The sequence below is a fragment of the Ictalurus furcatus genome, chromosome 23, assembly GCF_023375685.1.
Source record: "Ictalurus furcatus strain D&B chromosome 23, Billie_1.0, whole genome shotgun sequence".
NCBI lineage: Eukaryota > Metazoa > Chordata > Actinopteri > Siluriformes > Ictaluridae > Ictalurus > Ictalurus furcatus.
The window spans coordinates 20,504,286-20,517,323 of record NC_071277.1 but is presented as its reverse complement, the minus strand read 5'-3'; the positions used below and the strand labels follow the sequence as shown (position 1 = coordinate 20,517,323).

At 46.2% G+C, this 13,038-nt stretch overlaps 1 protein-coding gene across 2 annotated transcripts in view; it reads left to right on the top strand.

The window, feature by feature from the left end:
- si:dkey-199f5.8 (beta-1,4-galactosyltransferase 3) overlaps positions 1–11,074 on the top strand; it is a 16,639-nt gene extending 5,565 nt beyond the window's left edge. The window contains exons 2-8 of one of the 2 annotated variants that reach the window (XM_053611082.1): positions 525–2,502; positions 3,132–3,874; positions 6,210–6,445; positions 6,708–6,895; positions 7,030–7,152; positions 7,368–7,472; positions 7,698–11,074. In XM_053611082.1, coding sequence (XP_053467057.1) covers positions 3,598–3,874; positions 6,210–6,445; positions 6,708–6,895; positions 7,030–7,152; positions 7,368–7,472; positions 7,698–7,893 — 1,125 coding nt within the window. In that variant the 5' untranslated portion in view covers positions 525–2,502; positions 3,132–3,597 and the 3' untranslated portion in view covers positions 7,894–11,074. The remainder of the gene's footprint in view (positions 1–524; positions 2,503–3,131; positions 3,875–6,209; positions 6,446–6,707; positions 6,896–7,029; positions 7,153–7,367; positions 7,473–7,697) is intronic. The other variant, XM_053611081.1, reaches the window with a different exon arrangement.
- Positions 11,075–13,038: the final 1,964 nt, after the last annotated feature.

The window sequence follows — 13,038 nt, the reverse complement described above, 5'->3', positions numbered from 1 at the left end:
GTGTGTTTTGAGGGACATGGTGATGTCGCGCTGGGAGAACTGACGATGAGATGTATCGATATGGTGAGGAGTTGTGTCAGATTATCTGATGATGTCACGACATCTCTGAACTCGCACCCTTGTGATCAGTAAAAGAAAGACGGGGAGATGGTGAAAGTCCTGTGTGGCGCTACTTAATAATTAGCATAACAGCACAGTGCTGAGTTCTGGATTGTGATTGGTCAGAAGGTATTGATTCATTTTCTACAAAATGTATATTTTATATTAACATGCTCGTTGTAATACGTTATGGTTTCTATAGTGACTGCTCATTCACAGGGACATGTACAGTGTGTGTGTGTGTGTGTGTGTGTGTGTGTGGTGGGGGTGTGTCTGTGTGTATTGTATCAGATTCTGTAGCTGTTGTTTTAAGGATTTGGTTTCCAAATAGCCTGCAGACAGGACGTGTCCTCACCTCCACCTCCACCTCCACCATTACATTACACACATTTACCTCCACCTGTTAATTTAATCCCCACACACAGATCTTCTGCCGTGAGGAAACAAAACCCGACTGTGATGCCGCTTCGAACACACCCTAAACACAATGCTCCACGTTACTCACTGTTCACTCGGACCGCCGCAGAGAGATCATCTCTGAGGAGGAGGATCAAGATCCGTGTAATGATCATGTAACGCACGTGGATAATGCGACTACAACAGGAGTACTCCACACGTCTTAATTCCATTTGTGTTTACTTCAAGTATGACTTTAATCAGATTAATCTCAGTAATAACCTCAGTAATCTCCGTTTACATGCTAGATTCTTAACCAGAGTATCGTCTTAATCGGGGTAACGTCGGATTATTGTCGTCCGTGTAAACGCACTGACTGTCAACGCAAATGGAATTAAGACACGTGGAGTATTCCTGTTTTAGTCGCATTATCCACGTGCGTTATAGTCATGTACACACCTTAATCACACTGTTAATGCCGTGTGGGAGTTTTCACCGCATTTTGCAACAGGACACGTACACACACCCACACCCACACACACACACACACACACACACACACACGCGCGGCAGCGCTCAACCGGTTGACGGCAAACAAGAGAACATGGCTTCAAGCAAGAAGGTACGTTTAACGCGGAGTTTGTGGCGGTGACGGGAAGGAAGCGGTGCTGAAAGGAGGAACGTTGCTGGAGGATTTGTATCCGCAGTCGTCCATCTGCACGCACAGCACGACTAATGATGAACCGCACTTGAAGCTTTCGTAAAATTAACAATGAAACTGTAACACAGACGGTGACACGACACGTGAGATTCTGGAGGGGACGGCGTGGCGTGGGGACGTAATGACGTGGCGACTCGTGTAAACACCTTAATCAGAATACTGTCTTCATCTGTTCATCTGTTGATGGAGGACGGTGTTTGTGTTAAACATTAAACAGGTGCAATTTGTAGATCTGGTCTCTGGAGACACACACACACACACACACACACACACACCTTCGCGTTAGTGCCTGAGGGACAGTGATAGGACTGAATTTCTGACTCGATCACGCCGGTTCTCCTGAGGCTGGAACAAAGGAAAGAAGAGGAGGAAGAAGAAGAGGACCGCTTTTCTGTACTTGGGTGTTATTTTTAGTTCGTCTGTTCCCCTGCCTGCTAACACACTTTCACTCGGCATGAACGTGGAGTCAGCTCTCGACAGGTGATTAGATAAATAAATGTAAATCTCCAGAACACACCACATTCCTTCAGATCTACAGCTCCATCCCACAAACCATTCACACGGCGTGTTCGATTCGCTTCCCACAGTGAGTCGATTCAGAGTCGATTCACTCTCTCTCACTGGGACGCGGCCCGATGCCACCCCGGTCTAGACCCGCATGTGTTCGCTGTGTTCTCACCTGCCTGAAGAACCGCACAGCGGAGGAGAACACACCCCACCGCGCCTGTGAAAGCGGTTAAAACGTTTGGCTTTACTCGAGTGTGTCTCTGGTAGAAGAAAGGAATCTCAAAATGGAGGACGGGGAAACTTGAGCTTGTTTAACTGACTGTAAACGGGTTAATTAGTGTTGGTTCTAGCAGCCTGGCTCAGAGCTCTACGGCTTCAGCACGGATCAGGATCAGCGCCCCGAGAGAGGCGGCTTTAACAAACACTAATTAATCCGAGAGAGGAAGATGAAACGAGCTCAGGTTAAAGCGGTTAAGAGTCTGTGGTGATGAGAGCTGATGGATAGACTTGATTCCACTCCCCCTCTCTCTCTCTGTCTCTCTCTCTCTCTCTCTCTCTCTCTCTCTCTCTCTCTCTCTCTCTCTCTCTGTTCAGTCAGTCTGATTTTTAATTATCTGCAGAACTGGTTTGAAGCCGCTTTGATGGAGCTTTTTATTTTGCGGTTGGATGTTTGTTTGATGTGCAGCACTAACAGAAGATGGTTGCAACTAGAACAACGTAAACATGAGACCTCGCTCAGTGTGAAAGAGGGTTCTTTGTATCCTGGCAACAACACTAGTGTAGGGTTCAAATTTATTTATTTATTTGTTTGTTTGTTTTTGTGTTAAATATTTTCAGAACTGGGACTGTAAGGACTGGGTTTCCCCACCATCCCATAATACTTTCCATATTAGTCCCCTTTTTGCTCCACCCCCCCCCCCTTTTTTTTCTTGCACCATTCCATCCCTCCATCCATTCTGTTGCATACCATTACACTCATCCCATTCTGTACAGTTACATGTATTCTATCCATTCTATTCTGTCCATCCTGTTCTATCTCATTCCATGTTATTCCCTGCCACACCATTCCACTCCATATCCTCATATCGCATTACATCCTGTGCCATCCCGTCCCACTCATCCCGTCCCACTCCATCCGTCCCATCCCATCCATCCCGTCCCACTTCATCCATCCCGTCCCACTCCATCCATCCCGTCCCACTCCATCCATCCCGTCCCACTCCATCCATCCCATCCCACTCATCCCATCCCACTCCATCCATCCCGTCCCACTCATCCCATCCCACTCCATCCCATTCTACTCATCCCATGCAGGTTTTTAGTTTTTACTTGAAGTTATCACAGTTCTTGTTTTTTTTTTTTTTTTTTTTGCAGTACTGGAACTGACTCATTTCCTTTTTTCTTTCAGGTGGCGACCTGTGATTGGCCCAGCCTGCGTCGCCAACGGCAACAGACCGGCAACTGTGTTGAAATGAACTAGTGTGTCTTGGATATACTCTTACAACACAAACACTTCCACTTCCTTATCTCAGACTGAGAGTTTTCTTGTAGTCGAAACAAGTTATTTCTGCTGTTCACCCCGGAACAGGAAGTGATGTAATGAACCGGCACCAGCGATGCCGTCGTAAACAGTTCATCCTCTGCCAGTGCCTTCTGTCTCAGATCTGAGAGATAGCCACTCCCTCGTTGTTGTTCTCAGCGTTCTGCTTGACTCTACCGCCATGTTTTAGTTATTTAAATACAAACCCATCCTCACGTTAATGTACGCCCCACTGCAGCTCCGTGATCAGATATGAAACCTCCGTAGACTGAGGGCACCTCAACCTCGCGTGTGTTTTGGTTGTAAGCACTGTGCAGAGAGAACCGGTCTCACCATGCCCAGCTTCAACTCCAAATGGCGTTATTTGTTCATGCTGCTCGGCGTGCAGCTCATCGTCATGGCCCTCCTGTCCAGAGAGGCTTACCAGAAGAGAGTGTCCTATTTTTTCAAGATCTTCCGCAAACTGGATGTGCTGAGCGGTACGGCCGGGTCGGGGGCGGGTCACGGGTCCAACCACACCGGCGTCGACGTCTACGCCAACCTGTCCCAACTGGTGCTGTTGCCCAAAAAAGAGGACATGCACTACTGCCCTAAAAGTTCACCACTACTCAGTAAGTGTGCACGCCACACACACCCCACGCGCCACACACACACCCCACGCGCCACACACACACCCCACGCGCCACACACACCCCACGTGCCGCACACACCCCACGCGCCGCACACACCCCACGTGCCGCACACACCCCACGCGCCACACACACCCCACGCGCCACACACACCCCACGCGCTACACACACCCCACGTGCCACTCACACCCCACGCCACACACACTTATATTTAGGGTGGGTTGCACCAATAAGGATTAAATTAAGCGCAGTTTAGAGTGAATCTAGGTGTTGTTGATCTGGGCTTTATTTTAAATCGAGTTGTTCCACCGCTTAATTTTAAACGCAGATTAATAAATCGGGGATTAGAATTCTAACCTGCGATTAAAACCTCCATTTACGATTCCTTTTCTCCGCCATGATGGTTGCCGTTGACAGCACCGCGGCAGTGCACGCGGATTTCATAAACGTGGAAATATCTGAATTCTCCAATGTAAATCTTTCAGTTCAAAGGGCTCGTGAACTTTAAACTTTGAATTTTTAAAACATTAATCTGCCGTTATTAAGCGCTCATTCGCATAACCGATACAGGCTGAGAAAAGCAGGCTGCGCAGATTATTAGATCAAATTTTACAAGCCATGAAAAATGTATTCTATCAATTAATGGAGCAATATGGAACAAAAATCGAAGAGAAAAGGACCGACAACATGCCAACCGAAAAGAAACGTGACGCCTGCGTCCGGCTAACCGCTGGTTTGAATGCTTCTGTGGGGATTAAAGACAAGCGAGATGTTAATAATGTGAAGGTCTGCTGGAAAAACCTCAAATCGAAAGTGAAAAGAGATGCACGCGGGAGAGAAGGGACACATCTCTCGCCGGTGGAGTTGGGAAACAGCTCTCCATTTTCTCCAGCTGGGTTTGGAATGGGAACGCGAGTGCAGTCGATTGCTCCTCTAACTCCTATAGCTCTTCTATAAGATCCAGCAGATGTTCCTCCTGTTGGGGCAGGAAGGCTGCAACTGCCCCGATACTCTTCCAACAGTTCTGCTCACGGTTGATTTGTGTACTCCAAAGAGTTCCCCGTCCACCGTTGGGAAACATCCAGTAGTGTAACAGCACGAGGCTATTAAAAGCTGGAGCATGGGTGGTGTGTCTGCATTCGGTCCCTGCCACGTCTAACTGCAGGTTCAGTCTTCTGATTTAATCTAATCACAGATTCCCTGCTGAATCGGTACCTGTTCAGCACCATCCTAAAACTCGAGAGGGTTGAGACCGTCCCTTATTTTTCTGTGAGGAACTCTTTCATGTTCTCCAATCCGCCAAATGAGTGCTGCCATTTTGACAATTTAAACCTCCTCAGTAGCAAGTTTAAGTTTAATCCCTAACTGAAATTTAAATCGGAGTTTAACGTGATGGAGCAACAAGATCATAGTTAATCCAGGTTTATTGTGAAATCAAATCCAGGATTAAAGTGATGGTTTAAATGTAAGCCTGCTTATTTTTAAGATGTCAAAGATGTTGTATTGAGTTCTAGAGGAGCACGGAGTGTACCAGGTGTACTACGGAGGTGTAGGACATAACATCACAACATTGTCACCTTGGGTGTGTTTAAAGTTCTCTTGACACACAGAGAGAGAAGGGTGTGAGGAGAGAGGAGGAGGAACGGTGTAGTGATGATGATCTAGTCTCCACTCGGTGTGACGTGCTAATTCAGATGGAGATGCTAATTCTGTAGGAGAGAGTTCGAGTCTTAATTCCCGTGAGAATCCTTTTTCCTCAGAGAGCAGTTCTCTCCAGGTTCAGACATCTTGGCACCAGCCTTACGCAGTGTACATGCAGATTATTATTATTATTATTATTATTATTATTATTATTATTTTACTTTGTTTAATTTTTTTGAGAGGGGATGAGTTAGGGATTAGTTAGGTGTTCAGGGAAGAGGTGAGTCTCCAGCAGTTTTTTTGAGGATCATGACAGATTCTGGTGTCCAGATTGAGGCTGGAGGTTCATCCCACCACTGAGGGACAGTCAGTCTAATATACACACAAATAATAATATATTCATGCGAGCGTGAGCTTGGACGTTACTTGAACATGCACCTCTGCATAACCTGTTTCCAGACTTCATTCATTCATTCGTTCCTTCATCATTAGTACCTGCCTGGTCAGGGTCGTGGTGGTTAATATCAGGCTACAAGGCTGTTTATATTTTGGGGAAATAGGACCGACTGAATGTTTTCGAGTGTAACAGCTACCAAATATCATCAATTTACGGTTATGTCTATGTGACAAAAATACCTGCTAACGTCACGCACCCTCCCCTTTCCTTTTCTGACAGGCGGGCCGATCCACGTCAGCTTCCCCTCAGGACTCACACTCGCTCAGGTGGAGAGGAAGAATCCACTGGTGGTGCGCGGGGGGCGCTACAGGCCGCCGGACTGCGAGGCCCGACATCGCACCGCTGTAATCATTCCCCACAGGAACAGAGAACAACATCTGAAGTACCTCCTGTACTACCTCCACCCGTTCCTACAGAGACAACAGCTGAGCTACGGCATCTACGTCATCCACCAGGTGAGGAGTGTAACACGCTGTAGCTCTGATATTTAACACACTCGTACTGATATTAAAGCCGGGGATTATTCTGTAATCCCAGAGCATCTGTGGGGATGTTCTGGAATATTCAGTGGGGTTAGAGGACTGTCTGCACACAGAGTTAACCTTAACATGACGCAACAGGCTTGCACAAATTAGTGCTAGTGGCGCCCCCTTGTGGAGAATTTTCACAATGCTAAGTGAATCAGTCTGATCTCTTGTGTGTTTGTGTGTGTTTCAGGCCGGTAACTACACATTTAACCGTGCGAAGCTGATGAACATCGGGTTCCGTGAGGCGATGAGAGAGGAAGACTGGGACTGTCTGTTCTTCCATGATGTGGATCTGATCCCCGAGGACGACCGCAACACGTACACGTGCGACAGGAACCCCAAACACGCCGCCATTGCCATGGACAAGTTTGGCTACAAGTCAGTGCAGACCTTCCACATCGCTCCGCTCCGACTGCCACACTGGGGCTCTGACTGCTGGTGGTGTATTGTGTGTGTGTGTGTGTGTGTGTGTGTGTGTGTGTGTGTGTAATGAGGCGTACTTTGTGTTTCAGATTGCCCTATAAGGCGTATTTCGGTGGTGTTTCAGCGTTGAGTCCTCTACACTATCTGAAGATGAACGGCTTCCCCAACAACTACTGGGGCTGGGGGGGTGAGGACGACGACATCGGCATCCGGTGAGTGTGTGTGGTTGAGGAGAGAGAGTGTGTGAGTGTGTGTCTCAAGTAGTCAGGGCGCTGATCTGGGAGGCGGCCATTTTAAGTTCTGTCTCAATCGCAAATACTTTTTTAAAATCTCACTCGTTTTTCCTTCATTTGTCTGTCATTCTATCCCTCAATCTCTCTCTCTCTCTCTCTCTCTCTCTCTCTCTCTCTCTCTCCATCTAATTCAGTGTGTCTCTGGCCGGGATGTCCATCAGTCGCCCGTCTCTGAGGGTCGGCCGCTACAAGATGATCAAGCACAAACTGGACGAGGGCAACGAGGTCAACCCTAAAAGGTCAACACACACACACACACACACACACACACACACACAATAAGAGCCTGTGCGGAAATTAACTAGTGACACACACGATCACTTTTAGGACACACACATTTGTCCCTACATCAAATCAAAACGTGTGTTCTAAGAGTGTTATGTGAATAAGTAAATATTGTGAAAATAAAACTGTGTGTGTGTGTGTGTGTGTGTGTGTGTGTGTGTGTGTGTTTTCTGGTGCAGGTTCAGTTTGTTGGCGAAGACGCAGCAGACGTGGAAGTTGGACGGGATGAACTCGGTGGTGTACGAGCTCTTGTCTCGGGAATACCTGCCGCTCTACACCAACATCACCGTCAACGTCGGCACCCTGGACGGCCTGCGACCTCCGACCTCTAAACCCCAGGCCAAAGACAGCGCAGAGAACCGGCCCGGACACTGACACACACTCTGACCACACATACACACACACACACTCATATACACATACACACATACATACACGCGCACACACACACACACACACCTACACACGTACACGGACAAAGAGAGTGCAGGGTTGACGTCTGAGTGGAGTGTGTGGTTTGGGGGCGGAGCCTCTTCAGTGCATAAATCAGGTTATAAACTCTAGTGCCATCTCTCTCTCTCTCTCTCTCTCTCTCTCTCTCTCTCTCTCTCTCTCTCACATTCACGCTGGAGGTGTGTTCAGTTGTGGGCACAAACACAGTGACTGTCCTACATAACCCTCTGCACATGCACAGGTGTGTGTGTGTGAGATTGAGATTCACACCGTTGTTGCCTTAAACACAAATCTGTACTCCTCCCTCTCTCTCTCTCTCTCTCTCTCTCTCTCTCTCTCTCTCTCTCTCTCTCTCTCCTCGTGGACTTTTGTGGATTTTTAATTACTGCCTTAGGAACTTCCTGGTTTCAGAACACCAGCGCCGAGGTCCAGAGGATCATGGGTAACGGATCACGGCACCAGCTGATTGGTTGGTAAAGACTCGGGGGCGGTCCTGATGTTACTGCACACTTTTTGTACTTTAAACACACTGTAGGGACTAAAGGACTGTTTTTATAAAATTAACACAATCAGAAACTTCAATAACATCAACCGCTGCTCTACATATCCGTACGTCATCCTGTCTGTCTGTCTCTCTGTCTGTCTCGATTCGCTACCTTTAGCCATCATGGCCTTTATAGAGGAACTTTAACACGGTGAGCCGCGGAGGTTTTTTTCAGCTTAAAGATTTTTGCGGTGAAGAAATCGCAACTTTACTCGTCGTAAAACACATCGGATCCGTCTCGTCGAATCGCAGCACGGTGGAATGTTTATAGTAATGTACATCCTTGTAGTTAACTATTAGCGTACGCTTCAAATTGCTAAAACACACAGTTACGATATAACGGTTGTTGTGACGTTTGAAGGGGCGTGGCCAAGTGGGAGCTCCAGAAAGCTGAAGGGGTGGGGCAGGATCTCACTTACGGTGCTTAAATGGTATCCTGTGAGCTTCGTTAAACTTCTTTTCACGATTAAAAAACCCAGCGTAACTCTTCGTTAAAGCTGTAACAACATGCTGGTTTTTGTGTTTTTTTTCAAGACATGTTCATGTGATCTCCAGATGAATAGCTACTTAGATAAAAGCTACAAAAAAAAAAGATATTAAATATAACTGGCTGGTTAGAGTTACACAGACTGGTCGTCACTGGTGTACGCAGAGCAATGTAAACAGCGAACTAGCTTGGGAATTAGCCAGCTACTATTGCTCTTTTTTACATTTTTTTTTATTTTTATACCTACTCAACACTAATTTTAGCCACGCCCACCTGCTCCATAAACTACGCGATGTCTGTGTAAATAAGGTTAGAACGTTACACGTGAAAGTTATGTATTAGTTATGTAATTATGAACTGGGCTACAGATTTGCAATTGTTAAAACTCTGATTTAGCGGGGAGGAGAGGGGGCGTGTCTGTGTGCAAGGGGACCGGGTGATTGGCTGTCGTGATTTCTGCTATTTTGGGCTTTTGGGTGTGTGTTGTGGTTAGGGGAAGTCTTCAGGACTCCACAGCGGTGTGATGGACGCTGCAGTGCCACGACGCGCGTTATGTTTAGCGTAATATATATATTTTATTTTCGAATCGATGTTAGACTAAATAACGAGGACTTGCGTAACGATGCTTTGAAATGTAACGTACGTAGTTTTTTTTTTTCTTTTTCTTTTTCTGTTATCGATCTCTTCCATCTTGATTCCGAACTTTTTATGATGATTTACGATATCGATCAGAATGGGCGTGGTGAACAGGATTATGGGAATTCTGTCACTTCAAAGAAACCCTCAGGAACGTAAACGTTTTAAATTGATGGCAAACACGTCCGCACGTTAAAATAAATGAACGCAGACGTGTTCCCGTCGCGTCGTCCTGAGCGAGTGATGATGTCTCCTGCTCTCACGAGCGATATCGGAAATCGTGATCGGGTCGTGGTGCCGCTGATTATCGGCACATGCCTCCTTACACATTTTCATTCGTACGATACCGATGTCCGCTTTTCACCTGATTCGGTTCCTGTAGTCACATTACACTAGTATTTTTTAGTATTATTTTTTAAAGGCTTGTGACCACTTTTAGTCATAAATGAGTTAACGTAATGGATGAAGGGGGATAACTGGAAAACCGGGAACTTTAAATGTCCAAGTGTCATTATTATTATTATTATTATTATTATTATTATTATCATTATTGTTATAATGTGCAGGGCTGAGGGCGTCGTCTTGGGTACCGCTGCTAGCGTAGGGGGCGGGTTTAGGGCACGTCGGGTTTAGGTCCGGTGTTAAGACATTAGTTCAGGTTTCTTTACGTTTTGAGGGCCGACTGATCGGTTGCGTCTTTAAATGTTATCGGATATTAAACATTCTCCAGTTAGCGTAGAAGTGGTTTAAATGATGCAGATAAAGATTAAGCGGGAGCGTAGTCACGTGGCATCGCTGCTAGTTTCTCTGTTTCACTCCTTCGGCGCGGAGAACGCCGTTAATTACACGATATAACGTTTCAGCTATCTTGCTCGCATAAAATTTATTTCTGTTTTTTTTTTTTCCTCTGTCGAGCCGAAGACGTGAACCTAGTGGTGATGTCATCGGGTTGAACTTGAACGCTCCGCCCCTTCTCGACGCAGGGATGCGGTGAGGTTCCACGGCGGTCTCTGTGATGGTAATCGTCACGGTTGCTACGGAGACCGCCGTTCGTCCTTGACCCGTTTTGAAACGACGCCGATCTCATTTTCATATGGCAGTAATGAGCGTGTTTATGACGGTTCGACCATAATATCATGATCAAAGCATGTCTCCATGTGGTGTGATCAGTATCGTGATATAATTCTGATGATGATGATGATGATGGACACCGGTGTGGTGTGTGCACAGAGCTCCAGTCTGATGGAGGTTGTATCTAAATGTGCCTACGTGTGTGTGTGTGTGTGTGTGTGTGTGTGTGTGTGTGTGTGAGAGAGAGAGAGAATTTGGGTGATTTCGGTGGTAGAGGGACATGGTGATTATTTTTGTAAGAAATTCTGCACATGGTTCATAGTGGCCTTATAATAATGATTAATAAAGTAAACATTTATCAAACAGTTATGTTTCTGCTCTGTGTACTTTAAACATGTTTACGTGTGTGTGTGAGAGTGTGTGAGAGAGTGTGAGTGTGTGTGTGTGAGAGAGAGAGTGAGAGAAAATGGCAGGTTTTTGTGAAGTAAAAAGATCGACGCCAAGATTAATCATGTCTGAACTTTTCCTGAATTTAATAAGAAATTACAAAGTATTCAAATTAAGTGAAAAACAAATCAAACATTTCAGGGGAAAATACAAAGCTTTTTTTTTATATATATAATTATAACAACTGGGTTGCATAAGTTTGCACACCCCTGAAATCCTTTCCGTCTTCAGTTTACTAGCCGACGCCGAAGGCTCCGCACTAAAGTCAGCGGGTGTTTGTAGATGTTCATGACTCCTCCACACTGATGAAATCCCCAGTTGTGGTGGAAGAAGACTCTAAATCATGCTGCTGCCACCGCCGCGCTTCACCGAGGGGACGGCGTTCTTTAGTGAGGCGCTGGTTTTGTGCCAGATACCTTTTGGAATTGTTCTCATCAGACCATGACACATTTCTCCACATGGTTTCGGGTGGTTTAGTTGAGCTTGGGTGTTTTGTGTTTGTTCGTGAGAAAGGGCTTCAGTCTAGCCGCCCCGTCATGGCCCAGACGTGAAGAATACGAGAGATGATTGTCACGTGCAGAGAGGAGCGAGTAATCGGCCTCCCTGGTAAGCTTTTGTCTTGTCCTTTTGTAAATTCTGGTTCTCGGTGATGTCACTGCGGCGCTCCGTTTTCTCCACTTGTTAACGATGGCCTTCACGGTGTTCCGTGGTGCAGCTAATGTCTCGGAAATTCTTTTCTACCCCTCTCCTGATCGATTCCTTTCCTCAGTGAGATCCCAGACATGCTTTGTAAGCTCTTTGGCTTCAGCAGTTACATGAAACCAAAGAAGACGTGAAGAAACTTGTAGAGAAACAGCTGGATGAGTATAATCATTACTTATAAACATGAGTTTATAATGTTTTTTTCATTCATTTTTATATGCTGTAATTTCACATTGCGGTGGGAAAATTTCCGACATGATTTATCTCGGGTTTGTTCTATTTTTATCACAAAAAACGCCATTTTTACAGGGGTGTGTAAACTTTCTTATCCAGATTTATGCTGCATTTGCCTAAAACTCAGAAAATAATTACACCACACATGGAAATCTAATCCCGTCTGAACAGGGCTCTAGTGTTTGATGATGATAATGAGTCTTTATTAATCACACATTACAGCACAGTGAAATTCTTTTCTTGGCATATCCCAGCATGCAGGAAGCTGGGGTCAGAGCGCAGGGTCAGCCGTGATACAGCGCCCCCTGGAGCAGAGAGGGTGAAAGGCCTTGCGCAAGGGCCCAACAGTGGCTTAACCGCCAAGCCTCCACAACCCGTTGAGCTAAATAAATAAGTAAACAAACAGGAGGCGAGTTTGCAAAGAAACCACGTTTATTTAATAAGATGATGGACAGAACGCACAGAGGAGGAAAAGTGCATGCAGCGGACAGACGGCCGCGACGCCGTCACTGCGCACGCGCCACGTTAAGGCATCGGAGTTTTTCATTTTACACGCCGCATCCGGAGCCCGAGGACGCCGTCACGGGTTAAACAAATTACACATGCAAATGGGGGGGGAGGGGGGCGCGCAGAGTTTACCACACAGGTTTAACAGGCGACACTTGTCTATTAGAACTCGAATAGAAAACGACGGTTAACGTTCCACGTATGGCTTTTTACGGCGTACAAACCCAAACTAAATATTTACTGCTGTAGCTCCAGTCCTTCAGAAACCTAGCGGTTAAAACGAAACGTCCACCGTGTCCCGTTTACGACAAACGTAGTCGATCGGATGAGAGATTGATTTCGGTATCGCTCCGCTGCTCTAGGCTCCGCCTCCACAGGATGTGGATGAAAAGTTAACCTTTAAGCAGTAAATGCGTAAACACTGTTCCTGCTAATATTT